This window comes from Tachysurus vachellii, chromosome 13 (genome assembly GCF_030014155.1).
Source record: "Tachysurus vachellii isolate PV-2020 chromosome 13, HZAU_Pvac_v1, whole genome shotgun sequence".
Classification (NCBI taxonomy): Eukaryota; Metazoa; Chordata; class Actinopteri; order Siluriformes; family Bagridae; genus Tachysurus; species Tachysurus vachellii.
In genome coordinates this window covers 25,078,741-25,103,968 of record NC_083472.1, presented here as the reverse complement: position 1 = coordinate 25,103,968, position 25,228 = coordinate 25,078,741, and the positions used below count along the sequence as shown (strand labels likewise).

The 25,228-nt window shown below is 37.8% G+C and overlaps 2 protein-coding genes across 2 annotated transcripts in view; both read right to left on the bottom strand.

The window, feature by feature from the left end:
• gpm6aa (glycoprotein M6Aa) overlaps positions 1 to 16,388 on the bottom strand; it is a 17,370-nt gene extending 982 nt beyond the window's left edge. The window contains exons 1-7 of the mRNA XM_060885609.1: positions 16,217 to 16,388; positions 7,022 to 7,214; positions 6,235 to 6,391; positions 5,021 to 5,174; positions 3,978 to 4,054; positions 3,821 to 3,886; positions 1 to 1,558 (exon numbers count right to left, since the gene is read on the bottom strand). The exon at positions 1 to 1,558 is cut by the window's left edge and continues 982 nt beyond it. Coding sequence (XP_060741592.1) covers positions 1,406 to 1,558; positions 3,821 to 3,886; positions 3,978 to 4,054; positions 5,021 to 5,174; positions 6,235 to 6,391; positions 7,022 to 7,214; positions 16,217 to 16,253 — 837 coding nt within the window. The 5' untranslated portion in view covers positions 16,254 to 16,388 and the 3' untranslated portion in view covers positions 1 to 1,405. The remainder of the gene's footprint in view (positions 1,559 to 3,820; positions 3,887 to 3,977; positions 4,055 to 5,020; positions 5,175 to 6,234; positions 6,392 to 7,021; positions 7,215 to 16,216) is intronic.
• A 3,255-nt stretch (positions 16,389 to 19,643) lies between these two features.
• Positions 19,644 to 24,374, bottom strand: spata4 (spermatogenesis associated 4). The gene is made up of 6 exons (XM_060884672.1): positions 24,177 to 24,374; positions 22,856 to 22,985; positions 22,639 to 22,757; positions 21,924 to 22,144; positions 20,564 to 20,682; positions 19,644 to 20,246 (listed from the first exon to the last, which is right to left on the bottom strand). Exons 1-6 carry the CDS (start codon positions 24,275 to 24,277, stop codon positions 20,235 to 20,237), a joined length of 702 nt encoding a protein of 233 aa, XP_060740655.1. The 5' UTR covers positions 24,278 to 24,374; the 3' UTR covers positions 19,644 to 20,234.
• Between the last annotated feature and the right edge of the window lie 854 nt (positions 24,375 to 25,228).

Sequence of the window (25,228 nt, the reverse complement as noted above, 5' to 3'; positions counted from 1 at the left end):
TTTTATTTTAATTACATAAATTTTGTTCCAAAATCAGTGAAATGAAAATGATGTTGTTTTGATACACAGTCCAGATACGAGGCCTGAAATGAGGATCTGCTTACAATTTTATATTCTGTTTAAAAGCCATTAACAGATCATTTATTGTCATTAAAATAAATATAATGAGATCAGATTAAAAAAATGTAAAAATTTAAAACAATGGCATTTTTTCTGCAGTACTGGTGTGTGTGTGTGTGTGTGTTTTAATAGTTTAAAAAAGTCACTAAAAATGATATTAACATGTTAGCTGTCTCCGAAAAAAAAAAAAAACCTGATTTATTTATTCTTTTTTTTTCTCACTGCTTATTTACTTTTGAGAAGCGAGTGCCGTCGCCGTGTCTTGTGGTCATGTGGTGTATTTAGGGCTTTAACATGTACATCTGTGATGATTACAGCAGAGAATATTCGACTTCGCTGTCATTCCCCCTTTCAGAATTCCACAAACACGATTTCGTGATTTTTTTTTCCTCTCTATTTTTCCCTTACACCTCCCCCTCCCCTCCACCCATCTCCCCGATTCCCCTGTAACATGGAATGTGTTTGTATATGAATTCACCTGAAATTGAAGTGCTTCCATACAGTACGTGTGAACATTTACAGAATGACTATATACAAAACAAAAAAAAAAAAAAACACCTTCAGGTCTACTTACCTGTAGCTATAATCTGTAAGGAAATAAAAGATAAAAGGGGTAAAAACACTGCGGCTGTGTGTCTGCTAGTAAAGAACTCAGAACCTTTTTTTTTGTCTGGATACGTTTTGTAATGATATCTGTAGAAAAATAATAAATAAACCCTTTATCTTACATCATTTCTTACTAATTTTGTCTTTCTTTTTTTACTTTTTTGACTTTTTTTTTTTATTTCCAAAATAATGCAGAATGTACAAGCAATCTGCTCCTTTAGGGCCAAAACTCTCACAGATTAAAAACAAACAAACAAACAAACAAACAAACAAACAAACAAATAAAAACCTTTTCTTTTCATTGCTGTGTGAATTTGTTTAAAAGGAAAGCGCTGAAACACAAACTCACGTGAAAAACTGTGCTTTATGTCCTACAACCGACCCGTTAGATAACAACGCAATTAGATACCGTTAATACTGATGTCTTAAAAAATGGAAAATAAATTGTTATAGTGTGGTTCGAAAAAAAAAGATGCTATAAACATCTCGTCTCATGTAAGCGTACATTAAAATAAAATAAAAAGAATCCACCACTAGTTAGACAGAAGTGTAGTAATATTAATAATAATAATAATAATCATAGGGTTGGCCATGGGGTTGGGCATGTGACACACCATTGGTCATTAGACGGCAGCAGCCAGTGCCTGAGGCTCCGCCCCTTCCAGTGCTACTTCCTGCTTTATGTGTAGGCGTTGAGTCGCTCTTTGGAGCGTGTGGAGTGGATGTCGTGTAGCTCCTGCTCCTCTTTGGACTTGCAGTCTTCATACTTCTGCATCTTACACGCGTCCTTCACGTAGGCCCAGTTAGCTGACAGAACCATCAGGTAGTGGATCTGAAATCAGAGACGTCATAACGTGTCACCATCAAATGTATTCAGGCCCCGTTTGCTAAGGGCTAAAGCTAAAGGAACTGATTAGCGTTATTACATTTCTATTACTAGGTTATTACTGAACGTCACAAGCTCGGTGCTGATTGGACAAAGAGTTTTTAAATGAATTGCACTATTCAGACTCTTCTCTATATTTAATGGTGTAAAAACCAAAAGAAAGTTAAACACATCGGGATCGTATTTAATTTTAAAGTGAATACAATCTGATGATCGATGTAGCCAATCAGCAACGAGCAGGTGATGTTTAGGACCCTCCCCTTTTATATTGAGCTGAATGTGTTTTTATTTTATTTTGTTGTTGCGTTTTCAGGTTTGTTTTGGTTTATTAATGCGACTTGGTCACTGGTCAGAGTTTTTTGTACTTATTTTACTTCTGAATTTAAAGATGTGCAGTTTTTCCTACAAACTCCAGCTCATTTCCTCTCATTTTGTTTACCACCTGTTTCGGTGCCGCTGCTCTGTGAGGACTCGATGACGTCACAGTGTTCCGAGCTAAATTTATCCTCTGCACCAGCAGGAGGCAGTGTTGTACCACAGCGGGACATTTCCAACCCTTACCTGTGTGTGTGTGTGTGTGTGTGTGTGTGTGTGTGTGTGTGTGTGTGTGTGTGTGTGTGTGTGTGTGTGTGTGTGTGTGTGCGTGTTTTAACACTACAGCCGCTGAGTTTGTTTAGCATATTTGCATATTTACGCAACAATATTATGTAAAACTGAATACAGTTCAGACACTGAATATAATTAGGATTATTATCTAATATGCACATCATTAACAATCTATAGAGGTTTAATGCATGATGAATTATGCATTAAATTATGGCTATGCATAATTCAGAACAACACTCTAATAAATATGTTCTTAATATTCCTAAATAATTCATTTTTACTTATAAGTGTCTATTTGTAATATGTTCAATAAGGTCACACTCACAGATTTCAAAAGCCAGGTTGACTTTTGTGTGTATTCTGTTGTTTTCATCAGTCATGACTCGGGCGATATATAAATAATCAATATGCAAATGTATGCAAATGATCTAAATGGGTTGCACAAGGCCACGCCCTGTTTGTTCTGCACAGGCAAAAGAGACAGACTTGTCTCTTGTCATGCATTGTTATATAACAAGAGATCTACATGTCATCTATATGCAAATGTATGCAAATTATTAACAGAGGCCACACCCAATGTTCCTCCTCATAGAGAATGAACACAGGCCTGTCTGCTTACATTTTTGTGCCTCGTTTATTATTATGGACATATATATATATGCATAGTTATTATGTAAATGTATGCAAATTATTCATGAAGCTCACAATAAAGGAAAACAGGTTGCATTTTAGTTTTTAACGTGATGTGCCATCATCGCCAGCATCATCGCTTTCTCTCGTCTCTCAGAAAATGGTTGCCTACAAATGACTGAACGATGTTAGCAACAACCTCACGGAGCCTTTCTTCTTCTTTTAGTTTCCATAGCAACTCTGTGACAGACCCCGCATCTCTCTGAGATCGAGATCGAGAGAGAGACTGAAAAGAAAAGATGAAAAGCCGATGCAGAACTGAGGATAGAGAGGAACGTGAACGCGAAGCCTCGCCCACTCTCAGCAGCTCTGCTTATTCAACCCTGAAAACATGAACTCTGTTTCCCATGATGCATCGCGAATGCAGGAATGACTCACCGCTCTGTTCTGGTATTTACATGCAGAGCAGCACAGAGGAGCTGAAGTGAGAGATGTAATTCAGCCATTTTACTGCAGGCAAACCCAAATAAATACATAAATCAATGCTAATAGAAAAAATGAAGCAGACGAAGCCTTTATTTTTCACTTATACGTTACAGTGAACCTCTTTTTTTGGCAGATTTGTGTTTGTTATGAAGCTGAAGTTAGTTAGGATACAATGACTCTGGAGCAGATGAGGTTAAGGGCCTTGCTCAAGGGCCTCACAGCGGCAGCTTAGCAGCACTGGGGTTTGAAACCAGAGCCTTTAACCACTGATTACCTCAAGTTCCTGTACTCACGTACTGTTCGTTAGAGCAGAATAAACAATCAGGTATAATTACGGGTGTTGTTATCTTTCTCTTATGGCCTATTGACACTCAGGTTCTTGGATTATTCTAAACCTAACACCACTGATAACGTTAGACAAAGGAAACCTCACTCATCATTGTGTAAATGCAGTGATTTCAAACTGAAGATTTCCAGTGAACTCACCATGGCGATGACGGCGGCTCCGGCTCCGGCCAGCGCACACACAAACAGGTGAAAGGTCATATCCAGCTGAGGACACACCCAATATTTCACTCACATTAAAGACTCGCTTTTATTTAACAGCTTAAATAATAAATGAATGGCTGAGTTTGAAACGCACCTCTTCAGATGTACACATTTTGTTGAAATTCTCAGATACTGCACACAATGTCTTAACCTCTCCGATAGTCACAACACCTAAAACACACGGATAATAATAATAATAATAATAATAATAATAATAATAATAATAATAATAACAACAACAACAACAATAATAAATTGTACTATGACTACAAAATAAATTAATTTTAAATCATAGCCTGATATTTATTTATTTAGTTTGTTAGTTTATTCTCCAGATAGTTAAAAAATTTTATTCTTAAATCAATTATTATTATTTTTTTTTTACAATAACATATTATTATTATTATTATTATTATTATTAATAAGCAGCTTTACAGAAGTATGGAAACTGAAGAGAGAGAAAAATAAATAAATATATAATACTAATTAGAAGATGAAAAAATAAGGACAAAAATAAATTAATATATACAATTAAAGTTAATCTAATATATATATATATATATATATATATATATATATATATATATATATATATATATATATATCCCTATCCTTATTATATCACCTTCTTAAAATTATTTGACATGTATACAAATATCAAATCATAATGAAATAGAATAAAATGAGAGAAAAAGAAATAAAAAAAAAAAACGAAGGGAAAAAAGAAACAATGATTGAAATAAAAAGTATTTATTTTACATAAAATGAAATAATAAATACAAAAATAATGCTCGAGCATCTGTATTTTAATTTTGGAGATGGAAGTTTGTGAGCTGAACAGATCGTAGAGCTTAAGCTCGAAATAAAAAGCCCTTTATACCCTAACATATGCAAAAGGGATTTAGAACAAAAGGCTACAAAAGGAGGAAATGCCTTTTACATGTAAAAGTAAATGGAGTAAGTTTTTCTTGCACGTCTTCCAGGTCTGTATTTGTGTTATGGGAAAGCCCCAGGATGACTACAGAGCTGGAGGTGACATGTTCTGTTGCTTGTGCTATTTCCCTGAACACATTAGACTCCAAAATGAGGTTAAAGTTCATCATTTGGTGTGAAGTTACAACTGCTAGAGCTGTTTACCGAATTGACGTGGGTCCAGACACAGATCCTTTCCCTCCAGTATGGTGGTGTTCTGGCAAATAGTCCAGATGTTGAAGTAGACGAAAACGGGCAGAGCAGTGAAGGCCGTCACTGCAAGCCAAGCCAGCATGAAAATATACGTCAGCATGATGAACTGGGAAAAACAGAGAGAGGAGAAATATTAGACCAGATCTACTGACACAGTGCCATAAACACGACTGAGACAAAGTTCACACGACTCGGTGTGGATGAAAGTCTGGCTTTCTTTACATTTGTATGAATCAAGTCACAAGGTCATTCATTCAGTCATTCAGTCATCTTCTACCGCTTATCCGAACTACCTCGGGTCATCTCAGGCGTCATCGGGCATCAAGGCAGGATACACCCTGGACGGAGTGCCAACGCATCACAGGGCACACACACACACTCTCATTCACTCACACAATCACACACTACGGACAATTTTCCAGAGATGCCAATCGAGCTACCATGCATGTCTTTGTACCGGGGGAGGAAACCGGAGTACCCGGAGGAAACCCCCGAGGCACGGGGAGAACATGCAAACTCCACACACACAAGGCGGAGGTGGGAATCGAACCCCCAAGGTGTGAGGAGAACGTGCTAACCACTAAGCCACCGTGCCCCCCAAGTCACAAGGTCAGTTTTTTTAAATAAATAAAGTAACATTAATGTATGAAGACCTAAAATGAATATAGTGAAATGAATTAAAGTAATTTTTTGTTTTTATTAATTAGAATTATTGTGGGGTTAAAAGACCAGATCAAATCTGATCTGAGTGTCCAATCACATGACACATGATTTAATAATCAGTTCAATTGTGAGTTCTTTCTGAATGCAAAAGTAAAATGTGGTGTTCCTCAGGGTTCTGTTCTAGGACTGATTTAAATCTTAATATATGAGACATAATTCATAAACACAAAGCCAAACCAGACCTTAAACTGGACCATAGACCAATAAAGTTCTGGTGTTTGATTACTGCTATTTTTCTTTGTATATGACTTAGAACTACAAAGTTTTTTTACTTTATACATTTTACTTCTCTTCCTGATGCAGTTCTTTGTAAACACAGTATTAGCCTCATAGCTCAGCTGATTACACACAGCTACATGAACTTTATACTGTAGGTGGATCATTTAAATTAGAACTAAATCAGATGTTTTTATATCTGCATAAACTCCAGGACGACTTCTTACCCATGCGCTAACGCAGCGTCCGCAGGCGGTGATCTTAAAATCTCCATACAGATCTTTAATAGCTCCACTTGTAAAGAAACCCTCGACCATCAGCAGAATCCCGTAGACGAAGAAAGCCGAGGCGATGCCGTAGATCACGTACTTGATTATGTCAATGCTAGAACGAGAAGAAGAGTTACACTCGCTATAATGGACATGTTATAATCACTAATCTGATGCATATTTTATTAAAATGGAAACATAACTGTGGCCACATTGTGGGTGGGACCTTGTTGGTGTGACCTTGTGGGTGTGACCTTGTGGGTGGGACCTTGTGGGTGGGACCTTGTTGGTGTGGCCTTGTGGGTGGGACCTTGTGGGTGGGACCTTGTGGGTGGGACCTTGTTGGTGTGGCCTTGTGGGTGGGACCTTGTGGGTGGGACCTTGTTGGTGTGGCGTTGTGGGTGAGACCTTGTGGGTGTGGCCTTGTGGGTGGGACCTTGTGGGTGGGACCTTGTGGGTGTGGCATTGTGGGTGTGGTCTTGTGGGTGGGACCTTTTGGGTGTGGTCTTGTGGGCGTATTTTTGTCGTTGTTACTACTCAACATGTCACCTAATATAACTTCCATATATTTACACATTCTTTTTTTTAAGTACATTTTTATTTTTGAATAAAACCCAGAAATCAAGCCAAGATTAGAATTTCTTTAGTTCTTTTCATTTTAAATGTTATTAAATAAAAGCAGCATATAATAAAATCGATGAGATCATTAGCGCCCTAACCGGCGACGTGTTTATTATGAGCTCACATGGTGAAGACGTCCAGCGAGCTTGTAGTAGGCCTCATCACTTCAAAGTAGTTTTGTAGGATTGTGTCGGTGCCGGTGAGAGCCTCGTGACCGCAGCCACAGAACAGAGCCACACCCGCGTACAGCAGGATGGTGGCGATCAGAGACGGGTATGGGATCCCACGCAGACACTTCAGACAGCACTCCATGCATCCTGAGAAACAGACAGACAGAAAGAGAGAGAGAGAGTGAGAGAAACAGACAGAGAAAAAGAGAGACAGAAGGCAGGAAAGGGACAGATGGAAAGGGACAAAGAAAGTGAGATCAAACTCAGCTGGAGGCTGTGGAGCAAAAACAAACAGGAATCACCACAAGCTGTCTGTCTGTCTGTCTGTCTGTCTGTCTGTCTGTCTGTCTGTCTACCGATCTAAATCTTGTGCTTAAATGTATGTGCACCCCTGATCATCACTCCTATATGTGGTTCTTCTTTAATATGTTAATCAGAAGCACACAGTTGTACAGAACATATCTGTGTGTAATAGCTTTACAATTTCTCTTCACTGAAACTCAGAGCTCCATGAAGACATGGTGTAGAGGTGAAGGTTGGACTGAAGATCTCCAGTGTCCTGCACAGAGCCCTGACTCTGACTCAACACCTGAACACACTGAACACCTCTGGGATGAACTGGAACTGGGGTTTCCTCAAACATCCCAGCATCAGATTCTGATCTCACTGATACTCTTGTAGCTGAATGAACACTAATCCCTACAAACACAAATCCAACGTCTAGTGGAGAACCGTCAGAGAAGAGAAGAGAGGAGTTTATTATAACAGAAAAGAGAGGAATAAATCTGGAATGAGATGTTTAACACACACATGTGTGGGTGTGATGGTGAAGGGTGCACAAACATTTGACTATATACTGTAGTATATCTACCTATCTTATTTCAGTGTGTGTGTGTGTGTGTGTGTGTGTGTGTGTGTGTGTGTGTGAATGTAACACACTGCAGCTCAATATTAAATCAGTCTATAAAATCTGGAGTTGTTCCTGATGGGTGTGTTAGAGCGGTGCTGAGTTACAGCTGACGGGGGAACGGCACGGATAATAACCACATAAACCTTCAACCTCACACACACTCACACACGCACACACACAGACACACACACTCCTTTATCTCACCCATACTCTCTCTCTCTCTCTCTCTCTCTCTCTCTCTCTCTTTCACACACACACACACACACATAGACATACACACACACACACACACACACACAAAAAAAAAAGATTATTAATGCATGTTCAGTGTGCACTGATGGGACAGACACTCAGAGCTCTATATTTAGACAGGAATGTCATCAGCTGTTGTGATGTTAAACTCCTCTTAGCATCTGGTTTGTGTTCAGTAAATATTTCAGGTTTTAGTTCGACACTTGGAAGCATTTGATCTCCATTCAGTCCAGCAGGAGGTTTTAATCCCTTACCTGCTCACAACCGTAAACTATATATAACATACACTATAACACTATATAACATACACTATAACACTATAACACTATATAACATACACTATAACACTATAACTATAACTCTATAACACTATAACTCTATATAGGATATATATTTATGTGTGTATTGTATAGTATAGTGTTATTTATGTGTGTATTGTATAGTATAGTGTTATTTATGTGTGTATTGTATAGTATAGTGTTATTTATGTCTGTATTGTATAGTATAGTGTTATTTATGTCTGTATTGTATAGTATAGTGTTATTTATGTCTGTATTGTATAGTATAGTGTTATTTATGTGTGTATTGTATAGTATAGTGTTATTTATGTCTGTATTGTATAGTATAGTGTTATTTATGTCTGTATTGTATAGTATAGTGTTATTTATGTCTGTATTGTATAGTATAGTGTTATTTATGTGTCAGATGCATCATTCATCACCCCATGAATAATTCATATTTTGCATGGGTGAAGATCATGTAGTGACATTTCAATAACACATAAATTTAGACACATAAAGTAAAAAAAAAATAACAACAACAGCCACATTGCAACTATAGTATTGTATTATTAACAATTATTATTTATGATCATTTTCTTTAATGCATCATTTTTGAAAATTCTCTTGAACAGATGAGCTTTAATTCTAAAACAGAGTTAAAAACTGTAATCGTTTTATTAACAGTTCTGTTATTTCACATTCACTTCTCATTTTCTCTGATGTTATAAATCGTGTTAAATTGTATTGTTAAACCTTCAACAAACTGAACAAAAGCCCCATACAGGAGAGTGTTAATGCTGCTACAAACCCAAACAACCCCGAAATCCCTCTCGTCTACCCTCCCCCACTCACTCCGGCCCCTGAACCCATCTGTCAGTCTGACACCTCGTCCTGCCCCCAAACCGCCCCTACTCCAATTAACCCTCCTGTAGTGCACATTACTTGGCAATATTGTTTTCCAGTGTGAAATATTACTCACGTGGTGGGTCATTTTGAGAAAAACGGATTAAAGGAAGTGTGAAATTGTTCATATGATGAGGATTTTGTTTTTATCTCACATGGATGGAAGGAGTCTCCAGTGTCAGGGCTTTCTAACAGTCAGAGGTAAAGGTGTAAATCTTCTCGATAGAGCAGTTTAAAAGCTGCTATAACGTAAGAAAATTAGGACCTTTGATGTGATGTGTAAGTCTGTCGAGTAAAGCGTCGCATCACACTACACGCTCACTGATTGTTGTGTTGTATCACCTCTCATACACATACAGTATTCACACTAAACGTAATTTTCCTGTTCAGAAGAGCAGAACAGAATCTACATTTGCTTCCCTGCTCTCAGTGACCCACTTACACGACACACGCTGGCGGCTTTTATAAGAGTTTAAATAGAACCCGACAGCGCGAGAACCTCCTCCGTAACCCTCGGTGCAACACAAACACCTCCGGCACAATAGATTCCCCTCAGTGCTACTCCTGATCCACTGAACTGATTTGTTTCTATTTATTCTGATTCATTCATATATGACCTGACTCCTGATTCATTTAGAGCTATTCTGATCCATACATATTTGTTTGTTTAGAACTGATCTGATTCATTTATAACTATACTGCTTTGTGATCTGTTTTATTTGTATCTGGACTGATTTATTTCAATCTCTTCTGATTCATTTTTTTGTCTGAACTGATTCATTTATACCTGTTCTGATTCAATCACATATGGTCTGATTCATTTCCATCTGAACTGATTCATTCATATCCTTATCTGATTCGTTCTATTTGGACTCAAAATTTGAAATTTAATATAAAAAGAATTTTTCTAAAAAGAAGTCAGTCTTGCGCATTCTATAGAATATTTGCTCTTGTGTGTGTTTGCGTGTGTGTGTGTGTGCGTTTTAACTCACTCCATCTGTGTTTGGAGTTTGAATAATCTCTTAACCGTGTGGGCATTTGTTCCACCCTCTAACATTTTGTTCATTATTTCACTGGGAACCAAAAGCCTGAACAATGAGCTTTTCTCCTCACATGCTAATAATATTATGAGAGACAAATGGTGGAACCACAGTAACCCCTTGTGGTGTGTGTGTGTGTGTGTGTGTGTGTTCAGAGGGGAAGGGAGATAATGGGACAACAATTGGACAGAGGCCCTGGGTAAAGAATACACTGAAAATAATCTACACATGAAAGTCTGAAAGTCACGTATCCGCACAATGTGTGTGTGTGCATGTGTGTGTGTGTGTGTGTGTGTGCGTGGATAATATTCGTAAAAGGTGCAAGGTCTTACCAATCTACAGTCATTTATTAAATGCTTGCTGTTTTTTTTTTTGTCTCCACCATCAGCCAATGTTCTACATGAAATTCTGGAGGAAGCAACTTCCAAAATTAAGAAAAAAAAAAAATTCAGAAAAACAAAGATTGACGTCAAGAACATTTTTTATCTCCTGACCTGGTGACAAGTTTAGTGATAAGTAAGATAAAACATGAAGGCAAAATTACTAGTGGAAATTGTTGAGTCTTCAATGAGAGAACATGAGAAGTTTTATAAACTGAAAGGAAAACTAAAACTACCAGCGTGTGTGTGTGTGTGTGTGTGTGTGTGTGTGTGTGTGTATGTGTGTTCTGGAAGTTCAGAGGTTCGTGACTGTGATGCGACGTCCCACTTTACAGGCAAGTCACACAAGCAGCTCAAATTCTCTGGATTTTCTTTCATCAAAGCACCAGCAAAGACAAACAAGCTCCTCATCCCCAGAGTTACACCAATCCTTATTCCATCTGCATTACTTATAACAAAAAAAAATAAATCAAATCTAGAACAAGAACTAGGCTAGTTTGTTAGCTGAGACTAGCAAAGACTTGTAAGAGTGATGCTATTGTGAATACCAGCATTAAAATAATCCAAAAATATGCATTTAAAAGCTTAATTTCCTTTAAATCTATAATATGGAATAGGACATCAATCTTATGCTGCTATGTAAGTAACAAATCTCAGACTCACTATTACGAGAAACGTTTCTCATTATTCAAAAACACATAATTTGTATGACGCATATCGTTGTTAACGTGTCACTTTTGCAAGGAAAATATCTGATCGTTAACAGAAACTGTTCCTTATATAAAGAGCGTCTCATTATTGCTATGAGAAATCATCTGTATGTTTTACAAGATAAGCATTTAATTCTTGTGAGAAATGTCTCTGATTTTTTATTGGAATCTGTATTGTTATTAAGAGAAAAACATTTTGGTCTTACTATTATAACATCTCCTTATGAGAAACGCATCTTGTTATAATTATCTCATTATAATGAGAGCATAATTTTTTATTCTAGAAGAGGTTTTATTTACTTGTTTGTATTTTTGGCTGTATAACATAATTTAAGAAACGTAACTCTCGCAAGATCAAAATTTGATCTTAAATTTATAGCTATTTTACACTGCATTATATTGATATTTTTAAATATTTAGATGTTCTCGTGAGCACAAGATGTTTTCTGTCTAAATACTGAACCTTTTACATCTTTACACTACACTTTCATGACAGGAGAGAAAAACCTCAGCCATCGCTCACGATCAGAGGAATTTACAGACAGAACTCATAAATAAGGTAGGAGATGTAGCACTGTGGTGGAACTCGAATCACCTAATGTTCTCTAACGCAATAAAGATGAGTGCTAATGAAATGCCCGATCTCCCATGAGGCCATCCTGGTCCATCACTCCCTCCCTCACTCCACTCGTTTGCTCTGTAGTGGACACAGTGAGCTCCCTGTCCAGCTCATTTACCCAATTCACCTCAATTTATGTTCCTTAAAGTATCATCGTTAAAGTATAGAGCAAGCATCACATCTCTCTCTCTCTCTCTCTCTCTCTCTCTCTCTCTCTCTCTCTCTCTCTCTCTCTCTCTCTCTCTCTCTCTCTCTCTCTCTCGCTTTCTCTCTCTCTCTCTCTCTCTCTCTCTCTCTCTCTCTCTCTCTCTCTCTCTCTCTCTCTCTGTCCCTCTCCTTCTCTCTCTCTCCCCTCTCTCTCTCCCCTCTCTCCCCAATCTCTCTCAGTTTGATAATATTAACTTTATGGTGCTATTTTATCCAACCGAGTCATGTTTTTATACATAAAGTTTATAGTGAATGTAACAGAATAAATGCTTTTTAAGAACGAGGTGCAAGATAACAAGGTGCAGAACAATGTAGTTTATAAACCAATGATAACTGAAACCCCCTGAATTTCAGATGTGTGTATGGAATATGTGAGGAAATGTAGCAGGTAGCATTACATTTGGAATATATTCATTCTACAGTACACTAATACTCACACTATAGTACACTATTACTCACAGTACAGTACACTATTACTCATACTATAGTACACTATTACTCATACTATAGTACACTATTACTCACAGTACAGTACACTATTACTCATACTATAGTACACTGTTACTCACACTTCAGTACACTATTACTGACACTATACTACACTATTACTCACACTATAGTACACTATTACTCACAGTACAGTACACTATTACTCATACTATAGTACACTATTACTCATACTATAGTACACTATTACTCACACTATAGTACACTATTACTCATACTATAGTACACTATTACTCGCACTATAGTACACTTTTACTCACACTGTAGTACACTATTACTCACAGTACAGTACACTAATACTCACACTATAGTACACTATTACTCACACTACAGTACACTATTACTCACACTACAGTACAGTATTACTCACAGTACAGTACACTATTACTCACACTACAGTACACTATTACTCACACTACAGTACACTAATACTCACACTACAGTACACTATTACTCACACTACAGTACACTATTACTCACAGTACAGTACACTAATACTCACACTACAGTACACTATTACTCACACTATAGTACACTATTACTCACAGTACAGTACACTAATACTCACACTACAGTACATTATTACTCATACTATAGTACACTATTACTCACAGTACAGTACACTAATACTCACACTATAGTAAACTATTACTCACACTATAGTACACTATTACTCACAGTACAGTACACTAATACTCACACTATAGTACACTATTGCTCACAGTACAGTACACTATTGCTCATACTATAGTACACTATTACTCATACTATAGTACACTATTACTCACAGTACAGTACACTATTACTCATACTATAGTACACTGTTACTCACACTTCAGTACACTATTACTGACACTATACTACACTATTACTCACACTATAGTACACTATTACTCACACTATAGTACACTATTACTCACAGTACAGTACACTATTACTCATACTATAGTACACTATTACTCATACTATAGTACACTATTACTCACACTATAGTACACTATTACTCATACTATAGTACACTATTACTCGCACTATAGTACACTTTTACTCACACTGTAGTACACTATTACTCACAGTACAGTACACTAATACTCACACTATAGTACACTATTACTCACACTACAGTACACTATTACTCACACTACAGTACAGTATTACTCACAGTACAGTACACTATTACTCACACTACAGTACACTATTACTCACACTACAGTACAGTATTACTCACAGTACAGTACACTAATACTCACACTACAGTACACTATTACTCACACTACAGTACACTATTACTCACAGTACAGTACACTATTACTCACACTATAGTACACTATTACTCACAGTACAGTACACTAATACTCACACTACAGTACATTATTACTCATACTATAGTACACTATTACTCACAGTACAGTACACTAATACTCACACTATAGTAAACTATTACTCACACAATAGTACACTATTACTCACAGTACAGTACACTAATACTCACACTATAGTACACTATTTTTCACAGTACAGTACACTATTACTCACACTATAGTACACTATTTTTCACACTACAGTACACTATTACTCACACTATAGTACACTATTACTCACACTACAGTACACTATTACTGACACTGCAGTACACTATTACTCACACTACAGTACACTATTACTCACACTATAGTACACTATTACTCACACTACAGTACACTATTACTGACACTATAGTGCACTATTACTCACACTATAGTACACTATTACTCACACTATAGTACACTATTACTCACACAATATACACTAATATTCACACTATAGTACACTATTACTGCCACTTCAGTACACTATTACATGGACTATAGTACATTATTACTCACACCGTACTACACTATTACTCACAGTACAGTACACTATTACTCACACTATAGTACACTATTACTGACACTACAATACACTATTTCTGACACTATTGTACACTATTACTGACACTTCAGTACACTATTACTCACACTATAGTACAATATTACTCACACTGTAGTACACTATTACTCACACTATAGTACACTACTCACAGTACAGTACACTATTACTCACACTATAGTACACTATTACTCACAGTATAGTACACTGCTCACAGTACAATACACTATTACTCACACTATAGTACACTGTTACGCTATAGTACACTATTACTCACAGGACAGTACACTATTACTCACACTAGCGTACAATATTACTCAGACTATAGTACACTATTACTCGCACTGTAGTACACCATTAATCATGAAATAACTTCAGTGTATTAAAACAGAACAGGATTTCTATCATTTAATTAATTATCAGCAATCTGTGGTGAATTTCTAGTTCTAAAAGCTTTCAGATAAATGCCAAAACTCTTAGAGCTTCACAGAGAAGAAGACATACATGACCACTGTCATGGCAACAGGCGGTTCTACTGCCCATCATGCACCGCTTTCAAAGGGAGAGAGAGGAAAAAACAGCACACATGAAGATCTGCCATGGAGATGGAGGGAAAAAAGGAGGAGGAGGCGAGAGAGAGAGAGAGAGAGAGAGAGAGAGAGAGAGAGAGAGAAAGAACAGAAAAAGAATGGGATATGTACTGGGATATATACTGTCTGCCTATTTGTCTATTTATATATCTATATATCTTATATTTGAAAAAGAGACTGTATATATAAGGAATGGTGTACAAAAATTTGGATGGAAATATTTCTCTCCAGCACCCCAAGGTAAACATACCCTTACACGGCTGTGTTTGGAGAATTTCAGTGCTGTTGTTATAAACATGTTATAAAGTTGTCACAGGAAGATAACGAGTGCATGGAAATTAACAAGAAAATGAATATACAGGTGACGTCTGTGAAGGAAAAAAAAGAAGGGCTGAAATGCGTAGCAAACAAAGACAAGCCTCCTGGACCCTTCGCACACACACACACACACACACACACACACACACACACACACAACAACACACCATCCACTGCCTGCACACACCCACCTTTTTACCAAAGCATCACTCATTCACACATCTATATTGTGTTTATGGATTTTTTTCAGCATTTCTTAGAAGAGTGACTGAAGCATGTAAATAATTTGATGTTGCTACAGCAGAGAAATTATTTTTTAAAAATTTCACCAATAATTGATTGCAGTAATTTAACATAAGCTCTCATATGACTATAACCTTGATTTATAATCCATCAGACACAATAGATGAGATGTAGAGGGGATTAGTCATGAGGGTAAACAACCAAACAAGACAGATGGATGATGGACAGATGAGAGAAAAAGTGAGAAAGGGAAAAGAGAAAGATTTCTTTCATTCCTTTACCTTTTTGGCTTTGTCCCTCATCCATGTCCTCCTCCATATTTTTTCTTTTTCCCTGATTTGGGTTCGACTTGAAATCGACTCGACGATGGTTTGTGTGTCGCTGCAAAAATCTCTCGTCTTTCTCACAATAGAGACTGGGGCTCTGTGCTCACCCCCTCCCTCCCACTCTCTCTCTCTCTCTCTCTCTCTCTCTCTCTCTCTCTCTCTCTCTCTCTCTCTCTCTCTCTCTCTCTCCCTGTCCCTCTCTCTCTCCCCCTCTCCCTCTCTCTCTATGTCCCTCTCTCTCTCTCTCTCTCTCTCTCTCTCTCTCTCTCTCTCTCTCTCTCTCTCTCTCTCTCTCTCTCTCTCTCTCTCTCTCTCTCTCTCTCTCCCTCTCTCTGTCCCTCTCTCTCTCTCTCCTTCTCTCTCTCTCCCTCTCTCTGTCTCTCTCTCTGTCTCTCTCTCTCTCCCTCCCTCTCTCTCTGTCCCTCTCTCTCTCTCCTTCTCTCTCTCTCCCTCTCTCTGTCCCTCTCTCTCCCTCCCTCTCGCTCTGTCGCTCTCTCTCTCTCTCCTTCTCTCTCTCTTCCTCTCTCTGTCCCTCTCTCTCTCTCTCTCTCTCTCTCTCTCTCTCTCTCTCTCTCTTTTACAGGGACGCGACTGTCAGCGCTGATTCTTTTCAGTCCGTTTCCCTTTCAGCAGTGAGAGGCTTTTTAGGCCAAATTCTACACACAGTCTGATAGCTCTCTTTAGTAGCAGCTATGCAAATGAGGGACAAAAAGAAAGAAGAAGACACACACACACACACACACACACACACACACACAGGAAAACACAACAGCAGCAAAACACAAACTGCACCTAAAAATGCTGACTGCATAAAAAATACATTCTTTTGCCACTTTAGTGTGAGACAAAAACTACCTGCACCATCACCATATCTAAAGCTGAAAATAATAATAACAATCATTTATTAATCAGAAAATAATCTTAACTACACATCTACTATGCTGGTAATAATTGTGCATAATGTTTAATAATTTAATAATAATTATAAATAATGTAAATAATCAGAAAGTAATCTTTAATCTCTAATCACTAATAATTAAGTAGTGATAATAATAATAATGATAATAATAATAATAATAATAATAATAATAATAATAATAATAATAATAATGCATGAAGCTGATAATAATCTATAAGACATTTAATAGTCATACATGATAACTCTGATAATAACAATCTATAAAAATAAAGATAATAATTATATGTAGTAAATAACATCATACACACACAACAATCACACAAGCAAACAAACACAACGATGCTCACACAATAATAATCTATAATAAATATCATACCTGCAAAATGATAATAATCAGGTACAAACATAGTATGGCAATTATGTATAATAATAATAATAATAATAATAATAATAATAATAATAATAATAATAATAATAATAATAATAATAATAATAATAATAATAATAATAATAATAATAATAATAATCATCATTATCATCATCATCATCATCGACAACCAATCATCATACACCTGTAATCAAACTTGTGTTTCAAAATTAAAGGCCACATAAAAAAATCATCTCTCTCTCTCTCTCTCTCTCTCTCTCTCTCTCTCTCTCTCTCTCACACACACACACACACACACACACACACACACACACACACACACGATTTCTAGCTGTTAAAGAGCTGACAAATAACACGTACCTCCCCAATGGGTTTATGCATGTGTTAATGCGTGTGTGTGTGTGTGTGTGTGTGTGTGTGTGTGTGTGTTTCATTATTTATTCATTTCAATGAATTATATAGAAATATTGAATTGTATTTCTATAATTTGGTATTGTGTAATTAAATTATATTTAATTCACACTTAAAAATGAAACATACAATAATAATAATAATAATAATAATAATAATAATAATAATAATAATAATAATAATTAGACAGTGGCCACACCCTTGGCTTTGATGCTGCTGCTTCTCTGAGCAACCTGTGATGCTCACAAGATCTGTGGGAGAGGAAAAGTGGCTGGAGACTTGGCTCCTGTGTGTGTGTGTGTGTGTGTGTGTGTGTGTGTGTGTGTGTGTGTGTGTGTGTGTGTGTGTTCAGTGGGCAATGACTGTGGCTCCAAGACTAATAAACAATACATACATTCTGGCTAAACATGTTTTTGTGTGCTTGCAATATGTGACTGTAAGTTGCATTCTCACGCAGAAATGCACACACACACACACACACACACACACACACACACACACACACACACACACACATATGCATGTATCCCTACTTAGCACTACAGGCACAGATGAGAAAGCACACAGCAGATGGCCGCACAATCTCTACGAGGGCAGCTAGCCGTCTGCATGCAGTTAGCTGGCATTTGAACATTCTACACGCACACATACACACACGCGCACACACACACACACACACACACACACACACACACACACACACACACACAATACACTTGTGTGAGGGAGTGTATGTGTGTCTTGAGAAGCTCCTAGTGAGCACTACCATCTTAATTTCCTCCATTCTCATGCCTTTATTCCTCAGTTACCATGGAAACATGGACACGTGTCTGCATTTATGGTTGCAAAAGGTCCTGAGATAATAAGAGTTATCATTTTGTTAATAAACAATGAATTTTGACGAATTTGTTTTATGGATCATTTATTTTAAGAAAGTGACAGTGAGGATGGTGCAGCCTCGAGTAAGAGCTATGTAACACACACACACACACACACACACACACACACACACACACACACACGGTTGATGAAGATCTTCTGTGTTATATCACATCCTGTCCTCCTCAGTGATTGTTCACTCTTGTTGCTATGGATACCAAAAAAAAAGCAAACTAGTAATTATGGAGTTTTTCTAAAAATAATAAAACTTTCACACTTCAGATCCAGCAGCAGTTGATGGATTTTACTGAAACAGAGCGAAGTATGGAGTAAACCCTGCTCTGAAAACACCGGTTAGAAAACACTAAAGTCTTCAAAATGGATCAGTTGGATCTGTTTTTCACTGAGTTGCTTGTAATGACATATTTCTACCAGAGGGGTCTCTAAATTCCAATAAAAAAAAAAGGAAAAAAAAACAACAATATTTTATGTGTGACAGGATGCAGAGGGGGAAAAAAATAAACCATGTTTGGTGCTAACAGGCCAGGAATGTACAGGAAGACACGCCCCTGGGGCCGGGGCACGAACGTTCAACACAGTATTTAACCAGATGAACACAAAACTAGTACAGGTTGGGTTGAGCTATCAAAATATTTATTAAATTAAAATTGAAATAAGAAAATCTCCAAAACCAACAGCATTGTTTTCAGATATACTGTTGTATTGTTGTCCATAACAGAAAAGAAAAGACAAAAACACAGATGATTATTTTTCCTGTATAGCAGAACATGGTTGATCGAAGATTAATTGATTAATTGATTGACGTATAATTCCACGATATAACATTATAAGTAACTCCACTGTGCTGTATTACTGACTGCAGTTTACACAGCTGGGGTGAAGCTTTGCCCAAAACATACAATTTAAACAATAAAATCGTCAGGTTTCATTTTTTTTCCTACTGTTTCCAGGCTGTGTAAATTTTTTTTATGAATATATGTGTATGCCTACAGTAATAAACACCTAAACATGTTAATTAATTATTTAATGATTGTTCACACGTTAATCAGATAACTCGGCTGTTCCATCAGTTCCGTTTCCTTTAAACGTCGTCCATTTGCTAAACCTTGTTTATTATTTGTCTTGGGGCTACGAGGCGATTGTAACTAACACATAATGGAAGCATAAATCATTATGTCTCATTACACACTCCTCATGAGTCAGACTGGAGGCTGATTTGCTGTGAAGTCTGTGTACGTTCGGTCTGATTACAAATACAGTAAATATCTTTATTACTTAATTGTCGTTTACTAAAAGCTTTTTATTTCCAAAGTCAGAGCTGGAGATAGAATCTGATCCCTGTGATGCGACTCCAATCAGTCACCATGCTGGATAAACAAACACACACACACACACACACAGAAAAAAAAAACAGAGTTAATCAGCATCACTGTAGTCAGACTCTAAGATCCTTGAATGAATGACTTTCCTTTATCCCACATCCCTGCAGTACTGTATTCTGATTGGTCATAAGGTGTTGATTAGTTTTCTATCTGCAGCTCTGACAGTAAAACAGCTGCACATCATCTGAGCTGCTTATTGGTGCAGCTGAACAGTGACATTAACAAACTGATGACTTTAAAAACTCAGAATCGAATTAGTTCACTGTTTTGAATGATAAATCTCAGTAATGCTGTAATCATACAGGTGATGATGATGAGGATGATGATAATGATGATGATGGAGATGGTGGTGGCGTGTGAGTGTGTGATGGCGGTAGTCGGACAGCCTGCTCTCCCAGCGTGGGCTTCACGTTAAAGCGCTCTGTTAAACAAAAAAAACAGAAGATAAATCACCATGACAACAAAAAATAAACAAAGAAAGTCAAACAAAACAAAACAAAAAAAAAAGTAACACAATGAATAATTTAACAATTAATAAATAAAATATAAACAATTATATAGAAATTAATATCAGTACTCTATTAGTACTAATAATAACAATTCTGGTATGAGCAGCGATCTTCAGAGCCTAAGCACTACATTGCATCACTAGAATTAGTTTATTTCCTGAAATCTGGTCTGAGAAACTAAATGTATTTGCTAGCAAAAAAATAATAATGTGTTTTTGGCGAAATTATCTCAAAGAACTTCAAATATCCCAAAAATACACTTGTGACTTCAAAATTCAGTGACGTCACTCATTACACTAAAACATCAATCCTAATTTAAATATTGATAGAAAAAGACAAACAGGCGGAGTCTAAAGTTTAAATCTGTATTTTAAACAAATGTGTAAATAATTTAAGAAGTGAGAAAGATGATTAGTCCATAACTGTTTAAAACAGTCTTTCTCTAATATCCGAGGTTTACAATCCTGTTGTGTGAAAATGAGTAATCTGTGTGTGTGTGTGTGTGTTTGTGTGCATATGTGTGTATGTGTATGTGTGTGCATGTGTGTGTGTGTATGTGTGTGTGCGTGTGTGTATGTGCAAGTGTGTGTGTGTGCATGTGTGTGTATGTGTGTGCGTGTGTGTATGTGTGTGTGTGTGCATGTGTGTGTATGTGTGTGTTTGCGTGTGTGTGTGCATGTGTGTGTATGTGTGCGTGTGTGTGCATGTGTGTGCATGTGTGTGCATGTGTGTGTATGTGTGTGTATGTGTGTGTGCGTGTGTATGTGTGTGTGCATGTGTGTGTATGTGGGTTGTGCGTGTGTATGTGTGTGTATGTGTGTGCGCGTGTGTGTATGTGTGTGTGTGTGTGTGTGTGCATGTGTGTGTACAGTATGTGTGCGTGTGTGCATGTGTGTGTGTGCATGTGTGTGTATGTGGGTTGTGCGTGTGTATGTGTGTGTATGTGTGTGCGCGTGTGTGTATGTGTGTGTGTGTGTGTGTGTGCGTGTGTGTATGTGTGTGCATGTGTGTGTATGTGTGTGTGCGTGTGTGTATGTGTGTATGTGTGTGTGCGTGTGTGTATGTGTGTGTATGTGTGTATGTGTGTGTGTGCGTGTGTATGTGTGTGTGTATGTGTGTGTATGTGTGTGTACTGTATGTGTAAATTAATTACGGGGGTTCTGGACCCTCTCCTCTCTCCGGAGGTCCACATGCCGGTGGATGATGTTGTGGATTTTCCTCTGTTTGGTGTTGATGTTGTGCTCCACAAGCTCCTCACTCAGATTCTGGTTGTTTTTTATGGCTTTAGACGCCGTGGCTCGAGCTGTCATGGGCAGCTGCTCCTGGTAACTCTGATCGCTGAAGTCTAGCACCTCCTCCTGGACACTCTGGATCCTGCAGACATGCAGAAGATAAAGAGTCAAGGTTTGATTAACCCTGGGTTTGTGTGTCACTGAACCACTGACTCACACGGCTCAGTAGGGTTTAGAGTCATAACTCAAACTTATTTTAGACTAAAGTCATGATATTTCTTTACAATACGGCCTTCATTCTCTCTCTTAAAGTTCATTCATCTTCTACCGTTTATCCGAACTACCTCGGGTCACGGGGAGCCTGTGCCTATATCAGGCGTCATCCGGCATCAAGGCAGGATACACCCTGGATGGAGTGCCAACCCATCACAGGGCACACACACACACACACTCTCATTCACTCATGCAATCACACACTACAGACAATTTACCAGAGATGCCAATCAAAAACCCACAGATTAAAGCACACAATACAGACTAAAGTAAAATGACAAGGTGGGCAGGGATCAGTAATCATTAGTGTGTGTGTGTGTGTGTGTGTGTGTGTGTGTGTGTAAGTGTGTGTGTGTGTCTTGCCTCCTGTTGGTCAGTAATGTGTAAATCTCCTGAATTAAAGCCTCGGCTGCTCCTGGTTTGCAGTGAATCGTACCATTAATCAACTCCTTTAATAAACTGATGCGCCGCTTCACCAGCACCTGCTTACACACACACACACACACACACACACACACAAAGTGTTTTATTCCTGACTAAATGAAGACTTGAATAAGCAGACAGCTTGACAGACACCGACCTTCTCGATCTGACTCCAGTTGCTCTGCTTGGTGCCGAGCGACACTCCGTTAAGGTACGAGTGTAGAGAGACATCCTCAGGGAAATACCAGGAAAAAATCTCTGCCACCAGACAACCGTTAGAGAAATCTCTAAAACAGAGCAAGAGACAGATAGACAGAGCAAAGATGTCAGTGTGTCTTTAAAATTTGTAAAACATGTTCTTTATGAGGGGACACGGTGGCTTAGTGATTAGCACGTTCGCCTCACACCTCCAGGGTCGGGGTTCGATTCCCGCCTCCACCTTGTGTGTGTGGAGTTTGAATGTTCTCCCCGTGCCTCGGGGGTTTCCTCCGGGTACTCCGGTTTCCTCCCCCGGTCCAAAGACATGCATGGTAGGTTGATTGGCATCTCTGGAAAATTGTCCCTAGTGTGTGATTGTGTGAGTGAATGAGAGTGTGTGTGTGTGTGCCCTGTGATGGGTTGGCACTCCGTCCAGGGTGTATCCTGCCTTGATGCCCAATGACGCCTGAGATAGGCACAGGCTCCCCGTGACCCGAGGTAGTTCAGATAAGCGGTAGAAGATGAATGAATGAATGAATGAATGAATGTTCTTTATGTTTATTTTGTTCAATGCTTTTAATCCTCATTTCATATTTGTATGATTTGATTAGTTTGCAGTTTTTGTGTAATTAAAACTAATAATAGTGGTGTGAATAATAGTGGTGTGTGAATAATAGTGGTGTGTGAATAATAGTGGTGTGTGAATAACACTTAAAATATATAAAATCATAATTCCTGAGAATTTTAGCTCTATAAAGATTTTTACTTTAAACAGTCTGTTATATATTATTAATATGAATCTGTATGTATGTACAGATAGATAGACAGACAGACAGACAGACAGATAGGCAGACAGACAGACAGACAGACAGACAGACAGACAGACAGACAGATAGATAGATAGATAGATAGATAGATAGATAGACAGACAGACAGACAGACAGACAGACAGATAGATAGATAGATAGATAGATAGATAGACAGACAGACAGACAGACAGACAGACAGATAGATAGATAGATAGATAGATAGATAGATAGACAGACAGACAGACAGACAGACAGACAGACAGACAGACAGACAGACAGATAGATAGATAGATAGATAGACAGACAGACAGACAGACAGACAGACAGACAGACAGATAGATAGATAGATAGACAGACAGACAGATAGACAGACAGACATGCAGACAGACAGACAGACTATAGATTATTTATCTATTAATAATGTTGTATGTATTTAATCCCCATATTAATGTTTATTGATATTTTTCTGACCTCCGGATGTTTTTAGGTGAAATAGAGAGCTCGAGACTCTGCAGCCATTTCCACACTTCCCGCGGAAGTCCGCTCCTCTTCTTTGTAGGTGAATAATCCATGTTTTAATAATTATACTTTAATATCTAAATCATAAACACTTAAATGATCTACATATATAATGATGTATTAATATTGAGCACGCGCCTTTTCCGGGTCTCTTCCTGTTTGGTTCTCAGCGTTTCTATGGAAACAGAACTGTCAGCGCGCTGCTGCCACCTGGCGGTCATTTACACTCAGAGCGTCTTTAAGACAGCAGCAGCAGCAGCAGCAGCCTGTTATCATAATGATCATTATAATCAGAATCAGAATCAGAATCAGAATCAGAATCAGAAACAGAAGGAGTTTTATTGACAAGGATGCTTGTGCATACAAGGAATCTGTTTCAGTGTCATACACTTAAAGTACACAGAGACAACAACACAATAAAAAAAATACAAATGAATACAGCTAGTAAATGCAAATCAAATTAAAAATAAATAAACTGTATGTACAGTTGTGCTATAGATGGAAGAATAGAATAGAATGAGATGCAGGGATTTACTATGATGGAGGTGGTAACAATTAAATATAAGATTATTGCACATTATTATTGTGTCATGGGGAACATTTACCTGTCCATCAGGTAGATTGTCTGGGGGAAGAAACTGTTCTTGTGTCCGGTTGCGATGGTATTTGGGGCTCTGTATCGATGGTAAATGTTTAAAAAGCTGTGACTTGGATGTGAGGGATCCAGAGTGATTTTCTGAGCTCTGTTCCTCACTCTGGATCTCTACAGTTCTTGAAGGATGGACAGGAGAATGACAGTAATCCTCTCAGCAGTCTGAACCTTTCTCTGTAGTCTTCTGGTGTCTGAGTTTGTAGCTGAGACAAAAACAGACAGTTACTGATGTGTACAGAACAGACTCGATGACGGCTGAGCAGAACTGTTTCAGCAGCTCCTGCGGCAGGTCAAACTTCCTAAACTGGTGAAGGAACTACATCCTTTGTTTGGGCCTTTTTAATAGTGAGTG